The 13,850-nt window shown below is 39.0% G+C and overlaps 1 protein-coding gene across 1 annotated transcript; it reads left to right on the forward strand.

Annotated features, from left to right (window-relative positions):
* Nucleotides 1-128: 128 nt before the first annotated feature.
* nr1h3 (nuclear receptor subfamily 1, group H, member 3) lies at nt 129-13,418 on the forward strand. Its single transcript, XM_058069465.1, has 11 exons — nt 129-190; nt 3,311-3,501; nt 4,751-4,833; nt 5,102-5,344; nt 6,351-6,617; nt 6,714-6,919; nt 7,273-7,452; nt 7,699-7,798; nt 8,984-9,097; nt 9,179-9,273; nt 11,162-13,418. Exons 3-11 carry the CDS (start codon nt 4,791-4,793, stop codon nt 11,306-11,308), a joined length of 1,395 nt encoding a protein of 464 aa, XP_057925448.1. The 5' UTR covers nt 129-190; nt 3,311-3,501; nt 4,751-4,790; the 3' UTR covers nt 11,309-13,418.
* Nucleotides 13,419-13,850: the final 432 nt, after the last annotated feature.

Here is a 13,850-nt window from a genome sequence, read left to right on the forward strand (position 1 = left end):
ACTTGTTAAGAGGGAACGCACAGATATTGGCCTTGTTTAGATTACCCATCAAGCTAATCGCGCTCGGGTAGTGTATCCTTTTTAGACAAATGTTACACAATATATTGACATCAGTGTCACAATCATCAACAGCCACACAGACAGCGGTTATATTTACAATTGCTTTTATGCCCTACAATAAAGCTAACAGGTACCGTCCGTTTTTTGTTCATTGTCAAGACGGCTTAACTTCTATAACTTGGCTAATGTTATCAGTAAACATGTGTTCAAAATGCAAACTTTGCTGTTGTTATTAGCCCGCAAAGCACGTATAACCTGTTTGAGTTTGCCAGTTCGTCATCTATGGGGGCCCTGGTTGCTGTCTAATCGGTTGCGAAACAACGCCAGTAGTGAAAAAATGTAGAATATTTCTATTAACAAAGTGACCAAAATAAATATGTCATGTATTAACTTCAACTAAATTTAAATCAATAGCTAGTAGGCAATGACGGGCTACATTGTATTGTTAACTACAGTGTGCTTGTTTGGTTTGATGTGTTTTGTTTTTCACAGAATTTCAAAACCTGCTCATCAAAATTATGTGTAAGCAATTATTTGTATAATAAATCATATTGAGGCTTATTAGGTCGACTTATAAATAAGTGTTCGGAGCACTGGGCACATAATTTACACAATTGATCATGATGCAAAAGTCAGTGTTTGTGTGTGATTGAGTAAAACAGAGCTTTTTAATTTGTCATTGGAAAATGTACAACATTATCTAGCGTTTTTAAAACACAACATTAAGCTTCCGGTTGTTGGTTTCAGTTTGTGTAGTGGTAGACACATGCTTGTGTGCCTTATCTTGATGTTTCCTGCGCTTCATATAAAGTATGTGGTGATTTTAGAGACGGTACATGCCATTCTATGTCTTATATCCCACTATATTGATGAACAACAAGTCAGTTGTGATATGTGCGTGTGAGGTCTGTTAAGAAGCACAATCACGATGCCATCTACTGTATGGAGTTGTAATGACAAGCTGCACAGACAGTCCCATCATAATGTGTTTGGGAATGAGGGCAAACAGCTAGCACCAAATCAATCTGTGGCAGTCCAACGATATTTGTGGCGGGCCACCATAAGTCAATGAATATATGGGAAACACTGTGTTAAGATTAAACTGAGACTCTAAATTGTCGTTTGGTGTTTAATGTGAGTGTGAATGGTTGTATGGACAGTGACTTTTGTCATTGCCCAAATTTGTCTTGCTGTAACAGGTAAAGCCCTGTGATTTCTGCATTCACGGAGTTGGCCAATAAAAATGGACTTTCCTGTTAAACACGGACTCTCACGAAAATGGACATTTGAAACATTTGACAAAATGTCTTCCTCTGAAACGGTTATGGCCGTATGACCGATGCAACACATCATAGAAAAGGATCGTTTGATTTGCTCAGCCCAACCCACCTACAGTACAGTATGGATAATCTCAGCGTCATGATTTATTGTTGGTTATTGGTGTTATTTTTGAACGTTACGGTCTGATAATGATCATGCAACCCGTGAAATAGTTTTGAAATCTCAAAAATATTCACACCCTGCTGCTTCCCAACGTCAACCTGGGCAGAGAGATCCCTGGGCAGAAGAAGTGAAAACATTTGAGAGTGTGTGAAAGGGTGTGGAACACTCATGTACTTCTTCTTCCATGTGTGTATATTTTGTGGGAACTTTGATTCTTCTCAGAAAGCCCTCTTGAAAGGCCTGACTCTTCGCTTTCACACCAAGATGTTGCTGAGTATGGGGGTCCACTTTGCTTCAGTGGAGAGGGTGACACCCATGTGTACTTTTAAAAAAAGAAGAAAATCCACTCAGTCATGCTGACTATCAATTCCAACTCATGTTAAAGTTTTTGCTATTGAACAAATGCAGCAATGAGTCATTGGGTGCACATACAGCGGTGTGAAAAAGTGTTTGCACCCTTCCCGATTTCTTTTATTATTTTTTTCCTGCATGTTAATTCATTCATATTCTATGCTGCTTATCCTCATTAGGGTCATGGGTCATTCACACTCACATTCATACCTATGGACAATTTGGAGTCGCCAATTAACCGGAGAAAGCATGCAAACTCCACACAGAGATGCCCAAGCGGACAATCAAACACCGATCTTCTTGCTGTGTGGCGTGCACGCTAACCACTTGTCTGGCGTATGGCCTCCTGCATATGTCACGTATGAATGTTTTAGAACATCGAACAAACATTAGTCAATAATAACACAACTGAGCATGGAATGCAGTTTTTGTCACAGACAGATGTTCTCCTTCAGAAGTTTTTGGTAGACAGCAGAATTCATGGTTCCGTTGATCACCTTCATCCTGTTTATTATAAGTGTTCTAGATCCAGCCCCAGATGATCCCACTACCATCACCAACAGGGGGGCAATCACTTTTTCCTCATACGGCCATGTAGGTTTCATTTAAAAACTGCATTGTGTATTCAGTTGTGTTGTCATTGACTAATATTTAAATTAGTTTGATGATCTGAAACCCTTTTTCACACCACTGTAGCTGTATGTAAATAATAATATTGAATTTTAAAGTTAACGTAATGACTGAAGGACTGAAACAATAGTCATGTCTTCCACTATTTTACGGCATTTATTGATCAAACAACTGCCTGGAAATGACTTTTCATTGACATTCACCTCCAAAAAACAAGCAGCAATGCACACAGTGGTTAGTATTCCCAAATATTTACATCATATTCAGGTACCTGTGGTAATAGAGACCAGTAGGCTACACTGAATTGTGTATGACGCGTAATAGCCTCTCATTATGTTTTACATTTAAATACTGTTTAAATTTTTTATTTTTTTTAAATGATTAATTTGTAGCAGTCTATGAAAACAAAAGGTGACTGACCGATAAGATGCGGCGGACATTGGACTTGAACAGAAATACCAGGGTGGGAATGACACGAGGTCACAGGCAGTAGAAAGCTTTAATAGCAAAAACTCAGAGTTTGACCAATAAAACTACCATATTGGTTAACAAAGGTATTGTGTACAACAAAAACACTTTTTTCAGGTGTGTCTTTGTTAAAAAGAACAGCATTTCAGGCATGTGAGTGTGAAACAAGTTGGTAGAATTTGTGTTCATCACTTGTTGCCTGCTATGTTATGAGGTTGTCTGCGTAAAATAGATTACTCAAACAGGAAAGGACTGGACCACTGCTGGGGATTGAGAGAGCCATGCAGGCGACCAATAGTAACCTCTTATGTTCCCTCCCCTTTCTCTCGCCCTCTGTTTTCCCTCTTGCCTCCCATAGAGCATTGTAGGAAGGGATTCATCTTCTCCCCGACTTTCACTCTCCTCAAGATATCAAGTCAATACACTTGGGGCCAATAAGTCAGACAGCCTTTGGCACCCTCGAGCGACATCAGTCCTCCATTGGCACAATAATATTGACTGAGGATATGGACTGTGTGCGAGGCAATAAATAAGACATCAACATCAGAGGTAAGGCCGGTCTACAATCACTTTGTCTATTAAAAAAAAGCAGGTCCTGATCTTTCATGCTTTTTCAGATTTCTTTTTCCGCATGTAGCGCATGTGGTTAGCACATCCTACGGCCAGGTGGCTCAAGCTTTGAATCTCAGACCTCTCTGTGTAGAGGTTTTGCCAATTTGTTCAGTTCAAGCATTTGTAACATTACAAATATAACATCTTGTCCCACAGACAGAGAACATACTTCAACAACTGTCCCTGCTGTTCTGAGACGTTCAACTCCTATTCGGCAGCATAGGAAACTAGAAATTGGTCCAAACATCATCATTTATTGCTGTTTATATTTTATAAGCAGAAGATTCTACACTGTTACTAATTGTATTGAGTAGACAGGATGTTAAAGGATGTTTAAGTATTTGTCTCATTAGTATGAGAATTGTTACAATTTAAAGTAGATGAGCTGCTGCAATTTAATTGTTTTTGTCTCTTTACCCTTTTAATGTGTAACCAATTCTTTATATTTGAAACCTAATGTCTTTAGGTGTAGACCGGTTAGGATCAGCAAAGATCGTGTCTGGGTCTGCTGATAAGAATTTCCTGAATGCATCAGTGTGTGGCACATGACAAACTTTCATTTCTGCTTTTCTGCGGGCCTTTTCCTATAATCGGGGTGAAGATGCGCTCGGTTTGTGTTGTGGTTTAAAGCGTTCTAATAATAATTGATGACTTGCACCACTACAGTACTGTGTAGTAACACATCAGCTGGTGTTGTACACAACACACATGAGTGTATGCTATTCATCACCATTGAGTACTGTCTGCCCAACCATTGCAGGGGTGTCAAACTCAATCGCACAGGGGGCCAAAATACCCAAAACTGACTTTAGGTCGCGGGCCAAACAGGTCACCCCCTGCGCCCGCCATTCTTTTCTTTAATTTGGGTTAGTACCTTTTCACTCCTGCTTGGAATTTCCACTTTGCGATCCATCTCCTTTCCAGTCTATGAGGCTATGAATGTGACTGCTGAATACATTGCTGCTGAAGGACTAACGGAGGTGATAACGTTTAGTAGACGTTAACATGGGAGGCATGATCAGAATGTACACAATGCTTCCCTTTGCATGATTTTGTTTGATTTTGGTCACGTCTGACAAGACTTTTCTTAGTTAGTATTTATTTGTCCTTGAGTATGTCCAACCATCCTCTCCATATATTATTGAGTCTGATTGTTGTTGTTGTTTTTTTTTTTTTTTTTGCATAGGTACACGTTGGTTTCGTTATGACAACCTGTTGTGTAGAAGATGTCAACGCTGTCTGTGACTGATATCCCAGATGTTGGTCAAGGTAAGGTGTTTTTATTTGATTAGCTATTATATATTCTTTGACATAGATAAAATTACATTATGATCCCTTGTGACATATACTGTCAGTTGTGCTAATTATAAGCATACTGTATATTTATATTATATGTTGTATATGTATATATTATATAGGCATCTGTATATGATTTGGAACTTTTTTTTTCTCTTCCTTCAATGCCACAATGAACAGTCTTGCAAAATATATATTTCATGGAAAAATATGTGAGTTATTTTGTGTCCCACTTGTTCAGATGAGAGTAAAGTGTTTGACAGTGCTGCAGAGCTGCAGCTGGACTGCATGGTTGAGGAGAGCAATGGCAGCACCAGAATGAAGCGTGGAAGTCTGCTATCCCTGAGCGACTTGTCGCAGCCAGATGACTTTCGTGCACCTCCTCAGAATGGCCCCGCCATGACTGGGATGAACAGCCCTTTGTTAGTAGATCCAAGTGACATCAAACCTGATCCAGCAGTGGGTGACACATCTTCCAGCATAGGTGAAAAGAAAATATACTCTTCTACATATTGTATTAATATAATTATCATATCTTGTGTGAGTTCTTTGAAGTATTCATTTTAAACCTTATGTGCTTAAGTTGCTGGGTTACACAAAACATCTTGTCGAGACTTGTTATTAATCCAAGGTCTTAAGAAAAACAATGAAGTGCTTCAATTGGCCCACTAGTAGACACAGCAGCAATTTCCTATTTTAAAGATGGATTTTAGAAACTTGATAATATTTACAATATAATAGAATACAGACTAGTATAGTCTGTGTTGTCGTTACATAATGTAAGGCTATCCTGATTGGTGCCATACTCAAAATAAATACTCAGAGAAATGGGACACATGGAACTTAATATTATAATACTGATTTGGTCCTCTGTAAAAGCCAGGATCCGTTTCTTCATGGCCTTGGTTTTTGAAGTTCATTCATTCACGTATCCTCACAGTAGCGAGGGTGCTGGAGCCTACCCCAGCTGTCTTCAGGCGAGAGGCGGGGTACACCCTGGACTCACATTCATACCTATGGACAATTTGGAGTCGCCAATTAACCTAGTTTTTGGAATGTGGGAGGAAACCGTAGATTTCCCCTGGAAAAACCCACGCATGCACGGGGAGAACATGCAAATGCCACACAGAAATGCCGATGGTGGAATTGAAGTCGGGTCTCCTAGCTGTGAGGCCTGCGCGCTAACCACTCTAACCACGCTAACCACAGTGCAGCCACGTTTTTTGGAAGTTGTTGCTATCAAATGTCCAGTATAGTCTTCATTTCCACGAGTGAGAAGTCACAGTGTTGCTTCACTGCGGTGCTCTAAACTATTCTCATTTGACAGTCAGGAAAAAAAAAGACAAGGTTCAAATGCATCAATGTCACATATCCGTAGTACTTCACAGGCGTATATCTTTTTCTGGGATTTTCATCTTTACCACAGTTTCAGCATTTAAAGCGTAGAAAATGAACTGCTTTATCCCCTCTTTCTTTCCACTATTGCGTAGATGGTCAGCCAGTCAAGAGAAAGAAGGGTCCTGCCCCTAAAATGCTGGGGAACGAGGTGTGCAGTGTATGTGGTGACAAGGCCTCCGGTTTCCACTACAACGTACTAAGCTGTGAGGGCTGCAAGGGCTTTTTTCGACGCAGTGTCATTAAAAGTGCCCAGTACTCCTGCAAGAACAACGGACGCTGTGAAATGGATATGTACATGCGACGCAAGTGCCAGCAATGCCGCCTACGCAAGTGTCGCGAGGCAGGCATGCTAGAGCAGTGTGAGTGTTTATGTTCCACATTTGTCTGAAGCACATACAAGTCATTGTCTGTTTTTTTTTGTTTTTTTTTCAAACTACATCCTCTTTGTTACATAGGTGTTCTTTCTGAAGAGCAAATCAGACTAAAGAAGATGAAAAAGCAGCAGGATGAGGAAACGGCGCGTTCGTCTACAGTGGTCACTCCCACTCCTCCACAGGAAGCAGCTTCACTGGATCCACAGCAGCAGGAAATGATTGAAAAACTGGTGGCTATGCAGAAGCAATGCAACAAAAGATCCTTCCTCGATCGACCGAAAGTGACGGTATATAAATATGTCGGCATTTAAATGCTGCAATTTATTTTTTTCTGCTCAGGTTCTCCACGATGCTTAAGATATGGTGGCTGCAGCAAACAGAAAAAACACTCATTTCTGAAGAAGAAGCACACAATTGTTTCTTTCATCTTTGTCATTATACTGTACAGTATATAGTGTATGTTAATCCCTTTAAGAGGTACCTTTTTACTACCTTTTTTGGAACAAATCAGCTATGTAGATAAAATTGGCAAACGGGTAAAAATAAGATGATAAACAACGTGATGCTGAAGTAACGCTATTTATTTAGGCATGGTGGGTGTGTGGTTAATCATAGTGACTGCCTCTGTGTGTAAAAACAGCCGTGGCCACAGAATCAGGATCTACAGAATCGAGAAGTGCGTCAGCAGCGTTTCGCCCACTTCACTGAGCTCGCCATCATGTCAGTCCAGGAGATAGTGGATTTTGCCAAGCAGCTCCCTGGATTTCTTGAGCTCACAAGAGAGGACCAGATTGCTCTGTTGAAGACGTCAACCATAGAAGTTTGTTTGTTTCTATTTTCATATGATAATGTTGATTCAAAGTCTATAATCATTTGCTCGTGACAAACACATTTTAAATATGAAGTAAGCACTTTTCACAATTCATAGCACCTTTAGCATTTTATCGAAGAATTCTGTTCAATTCTTCTTCTCTATCATGTTTAATCAGTTGTACCTTACTTGTATATGTTGACTATATTTACATGACTGCTGTTGGAATATTTCATGTCTTTGTCTCTTCATCAGATTATGCTGCTGGAGACATCTCGTCGATACAACCCTGCCATTGAGAGCATAACATTTCTGAAGGATTTTAGCTATAATAAGGAGGATTTCGCAAAAGCAGGTACATTTTAGTGGATGGTTATGAACATTGTGAAACAGAAGTATTAGGTCGTAATTGGTAATTGGGTCCAGACCCGATCACGATAATTGAATTTCCGCAAAATAGCATTCAATATTAGTAATTTGAATATTTTGTTACAATTATTAGAGCCCTTTAGACCTGAAATAACACCCCTATAGTCACCTTTACACTCATACTATGCAGTATAGAAGATATAATATAATAATAAAATAAGGTTCACTTGTGTTTCAATAAACATGTGGACAGGAAGTGACGTTGGGGATTCATAGTTGAGTTTTAGCTGGAGCACGGTCGCAACACTACCCAGTATTGTTATGATGATTAAGATAATAATGATTAGAATTACCCACCCTTGGCCATCTCTGTGTGGAGTTTGCATGTTCTCCCCGTGCATGCGTGGGTTTTCTCCGGGTACTCCGGTTTCCTCCCACATTCCAAAAACATGCTAGGTTAATTGGCCACTCCAAATTGTCCATAGGTATGAATGTGAGTGTGAATGGTTGTTTGTCTATATGTGCCCTGTGATTGGCTGGCCACCAGTCCAGGGTGTACCCCGCTTCTTGCCCCAAGACAGCTGGGATAGGCACCAGCACCCCCGCGACCCTTGTGAGGATAAGCGGTAGAAAATGAATGAATGATTAGAATTATTACTATTATGGTGCCTATCGGGAGATAACTCAATAAAAAGATATGATAAAAGATAATAATAAAAGAAAAAGATAATAATAAAAAGAATTGTTGTTGCCATCAGTCTAGACTGCTGCGTGATACTAATGACACCTCGTAGCCAGACTGCAGTCCCTTATTCCCTAGTTCCTTAATCCCTTAAACTGTATTTGTATTTTAGTTTATATAGGCATTATTATGCTTAAAAATGCTTAATGTAGGCCAAGACTCTTTCTTCAATTGCTATTGTTTACTTGTCATACAGTCTATAAATGAATCACAAATGTATCACCACTGTATGCAATCATTTCCATTCCTTATGTTATTTAATGCAAATGCTATCCTTTATGCTTAGATACCTTTATAGAGACTTTTGTTTTTTGAGCGATGTGCTTCCCCCACAGTCATTTTAACTTTGTATAGACTATTATTTAGACATGAATTTGAACTGGTTAAAAAAACCACCACATTTGTGTCTTGTCCCTTTCTTCTCAACAGGCCTTCAGTTTGAGTTCATTAATCCCATCTTTGAGTTTTCTAAAGGAATGAATGACCTGCAACTGGATGAAGCTGAGTATGCTCTGCTCATTGCCATCAATATATTTTCAGCAGGTAATTTCCATCTGAGTAAAGATAAGAACCATCATTGTATTTAGCAGATGACATGAATCATATACTCCTTTCTTTTTTTAGATCGGCCAAATGTGCAGGATCATGATCTTGTGGAGAGGCTACAGCAACCATATGTTGACGCTCTGCGTGCTTACATCATGATAAAGAGACCAAATGTAAGTGGCCGCTGGTTTACATAACAGCTTCTCTTCTTACACATTGTGTGTCAACATGATCTTGTGATCTTGTTGTCGTCATCAAAACAAGCACATGAGGTCATGACTGGGAGTAACTTATGATTATATTGGTTTGGTGGTGCAGAAGCGACACACGCGTCATTACACCGAAAAAAGACAAAGCCGTCTGTTACAGAGGCAAAATTTACAGTAGCAAGGTTTTCAACACTCCTCTGGTGTATTGGCCTCAAATGCGGTTGCCATTTCGACAAAAGAAAACAGGAAGTGCATTATTACGACAAAGACATCTGCTGCATCAATGCTAAGCAATAATGTCACGTTGTAGTCTTGCTTATGTCACCAACACTCACCCATGCAGATATATATATCAGGGCTCGACAATAACGATGTACCGATGGCCCTGGGCAAGTTAAAACAAAATTGGGGCAAGTAAATCCAATCAGTGATATTCCCGTGGGGCAAGTGCAAAAGCGGTTCTTGTTGGGTGTTGGCAAAACACGGACTACGTAATTCCGGTGGTAATTTGCAAACCAATCCTTGCAAATCTTGAAATGGACCAATCAGAATCGTTTATTTAGACCGCGGTCCGCAGTCCACAGTCCGCGTTTTACCTAAACCCGTTCTTGTTGGCGATCAACCAATCAGCAATGGTTTGACTAGGAAAACATCTATCATGGCGTCGCTGCCAACATGGTCTAATTCTTCAACAACTTGTGAAGGAAAACAGCAAAAAGTGATGAAGCAGTGCCTCCTAAACAAGTATTTTATTAGCGGCAGCAAATCAAATGATGGCACAGGTGAGTGAATCACATTGCTGTGACAATTTGAAGTGGTCACAATGAAACACCACCCATTAGATCCAATACCAAGTGCTGATTTTGCACAAGCTACAAAATCTAGCGCTTCCGTTTCTCTGTGGATTTTTCTCACCTTTGCTTCACAAATTATTGTTTGACCATTGAGCATTTTTTTCTGGATTAAAAACACTTTACTAGTACACAAATGTGTCTATTCAATAATGTTTCATTGTGGTGCACAACTTCTAAATATCACTGCTTACTACGACTACCATGTGTAAGGTAGTATGGCATGCCATGTTAACATACATCTCCACAATTTTTCAGACATTCCTCCAAATACAATGAATCAGTACTATTATCTGATGAATTATCAGCATATATTGATATATGATATCATTATGGCAGTCTTTTCATTTTACATGGGGCAAGTTCGGGCAAGTAGTTCTCACCTTAAGGATTCCCCATGAGCAAGTCATTTTTGTTTTTAATGTAGAGCCCTGTATATATATATATATATATATATATATATATATATATATATATATATATATATTTATTTTTTTTCCTCAGCCCCCAAACCCCCAAAAAACATTTTTGGTTAGGGGCAAGGCATCAGTATCTGACTTTTTTACTGTCTTAATCATTGCTCATCACTGTTCAAATACCCCTTGGGCTGCCGTCAAATACTCCCAGGGCTACTAGTAACGACAACCATGTTTTTGTGATCAATGGGTAAGTTTGTCAGATGTGAACTTAAAACCTGGGTGTCACAGTTGGTTCCCAAAGAACTTTCAGAGGAATCCTTGCCTTTACTAATGCATGCTTTTCCCTTTTGTGGTACTTTATGAAGAAAGTGCTTTGTGAAATGAAAGCTCTTTCCAGCATTGTGCAACTATTTTATGTCAGTCGTTGTAATAATGAAGCGGGACAGTACTTTGTTTAGAGTCATCCATCTTGATGGAGGACAATGAATGAAACTGTGAGAATCCGAGTCACGGCCCTACACATGTTTTAACATTTTCAATCAAAGGAATTAACCGGTTAACTTTGTTAAATTTGTTCTTCAGGACCACTTGATGTTCCCACGCATGCTGATGAAGCTGGTGAGCCTTCGTACACTGAGCAGCGTGCATTCCGAGCAGGTTTTTGCCCTTCGCCTTCAGGACAAGAAGCTTCCCCCGCTGCTGTCTGAAATCTGGGACGTCAATGAGTGACTGCAGTCCCGATATCACACTCCTTGGCTTTTTGAATCTCGGGACTGATGTGGCATCACACAGGAAACTGAGCCTTTCTCATCTGGTCATGGACTCGTCGCATTGCGCTGCTGTTGGACTTGATGCAGGAGTTTCAGTGCCCTTTGCTCTGAGAAAGCTTTCTTAGTTTTAGACTTGTTCTTCCTCTTTCTGGATGTTGACATGAATTTGCCAACGTGAAATGCCAGGGTAGGCTTTTGAATGATTTCTTCCTGATTCTGTTAAAGGTTATTTGAAAATGGAGTGCAGATCTATTGTTTTTATCTAACAGCTTCAGTCAAAAATGCTTAGTTGCTTCTGTCATGATTCCGGCTGGGCTGTCAGTTAATTTATTTGGTAGGCTGACCAACTTGGTTAGAGTCCACCTGTAGCTGCAGCTCACGTCAATGTTAGGCCAGTGTTGTGCATCCTAGTGTGGGAAATGTTTGTGTGCATTTTGGAAGCAGTACAGTACAGTACTAAGGTGGTGTAGTTGCTCAGGTAAACTAATGTGAAGTAGAGTAATCTTTTAATAGATCACTTGTGTGCCCAATGGGGTCGCTTTTATCAATGATGATGCACGCAAATAATTTATTTTCATAATACAAAATAAATGTGTGGAGTGCACAAGTATCCACAAGATTGTATGATTAAATACAAAAAAAAAAATGGGTTAACAATAGCAATCTGCAAGTGGTGTCATCAGTCGGGAACAAGAGTGTGAAAAGAAACATAACTATGTTTGAAAGTAGAGATACAAAAACCATACTTGGCATCAACTTTAACTGGTAATATCTTGGATATATACGGTGTGAAATCAACTGGAATGTATAGCGAACATCAAACATTCTCTGACAAAAGAAAGACTGATGCCTATTTTCATGATTGTGCTTCCTCCTGTAGTAAAAAAGATGAAAGGCAAAAAATATACTACGGACAATGGTGGAAGTAATTCTTTTATTTGTTCAGCCATAATTTTCACTTATTTATAGGCTTCAGATCTTTCGGAAGCGGAAGATCCCCTCATTGCACTGCTTGAATTAACAGTTTCTAAATGGTCTTTTCCGACATCACATTACCATAACTGCTGTTTAATGACAAACGACACCAACCATTTCACATCGTCTTTCTTAATATTATTTCACACAACCAGTCGAAGTACATTTTTTTCATGTGAGATTACTACAGTTCATAGGATCCTTTGCATAGTTGGGAATGTTGCAGTAAAAATGAAATTTTATATGAGCACAAAGCATTGCAGTAATGGAGGTGTTGTGTTTGTCAATTGTAACAGCAGGCCTGCTTTGGCTTGTGATTGAGAAATGAACTGATGCTATTCGAATGTCTTTTTTTTTTTTTAAACAATCTTCCATATTATCAAAATGTGTTTAAAACGTTTTTCATAACAGATGTTAGCTTGTCCTACCGGGGAAAGCACAGATGTTTCAAATATGCCAAACAATGAATGGCTATGTTTTTATTGAGATTGGCGTGGTAGTTGGCTGAAACTGAAGTGTAAAATGTACCATTTGTAACCATGCAGGTCGCATGTTAACTTCCAAAAAGTGTCTAAATTTGAATCTGGAATGGGTTGGAGTGTGTGTGTTACAGACCATAACCAATCACAAGAAGAGTACTTAACAACACTTGAAAGTAAAAGTATTCACTGGTCATTTTAATACTTAGGTTGTATTTTACATTCATGTGATCATATGTAAAAACAAAAACCATTGATATTTGTATTAAATAAGCAAATTGAATGAATTCCGCAGTGTAGTAGCCCGCAAGGTAGTTTGTGTGCTGTCCTCATCAATTGTACGTGCTAAAACCTGTCCATGTTTGGCTAACGTGCTGACTGTACGTAATATGTTAAATTGTGCTGTTTGAAACTTCTGATCTCTAAATCTTGTTCTGTCTGCAAAGGGTGATGCTGTAAAGATGGTTGATATATAATTATATTTTAATACATGTAGCTCCCAGGAATCATCTGTTGTGTATTTACATCAAATTAAAGCCGGAAGAAAGATGAATCTTCATACATTTTTAGTGAGAATATGTACAGTACATTTTGAAAAATAAATACTGGATCACATTTTTGGTCATTATGAAAATTGATGAAAAAAAATCACTATTTTCTTAATTATTTACCTTTTGTAACAAATAAGTGGCCCAAACTACTATAAACACAAAGTAGTATTGCACGATTACACTAAATAATTTATACCAAACTTTGAAGACAAATGGCACACAAAGCAAGGGACAATCCATTGTCTATAACCCTACTTTTAGTACTTTTTACTCTTGATCCACATACTGTAGTAATACCGTACAGTGTACATCATCTGGTTTATTTACATGTTAGTAAAATCTAACTGATACGATCATTTATTATGTGTTTGCATCCATGTTGCCATACAGCATATAGTACCCCAGCCTTGCTAGTACCTCTACAATACATCAGCCTGCGAGTATACCGTACGGATGGGCGATACTGTAAATAATATCGATGCGATACCAAGTAAAT

This window comes from Doryrhamphus excisus, chromosome 1 (assembly GCF_030265055.1).
Source record: "Doryrhamphus excisus isolate RoL2022-K1 chromosome 1, RoL_Dexc_1.0, whole genome shotgun sequence".
Taxonomy (NCBI): Eukaryota; Metazoa; Chordata; class Actinopteri; order Syngnathiformes; family Syngnathidae; genus Doryrhamphus; species Doryrhamphus excisus.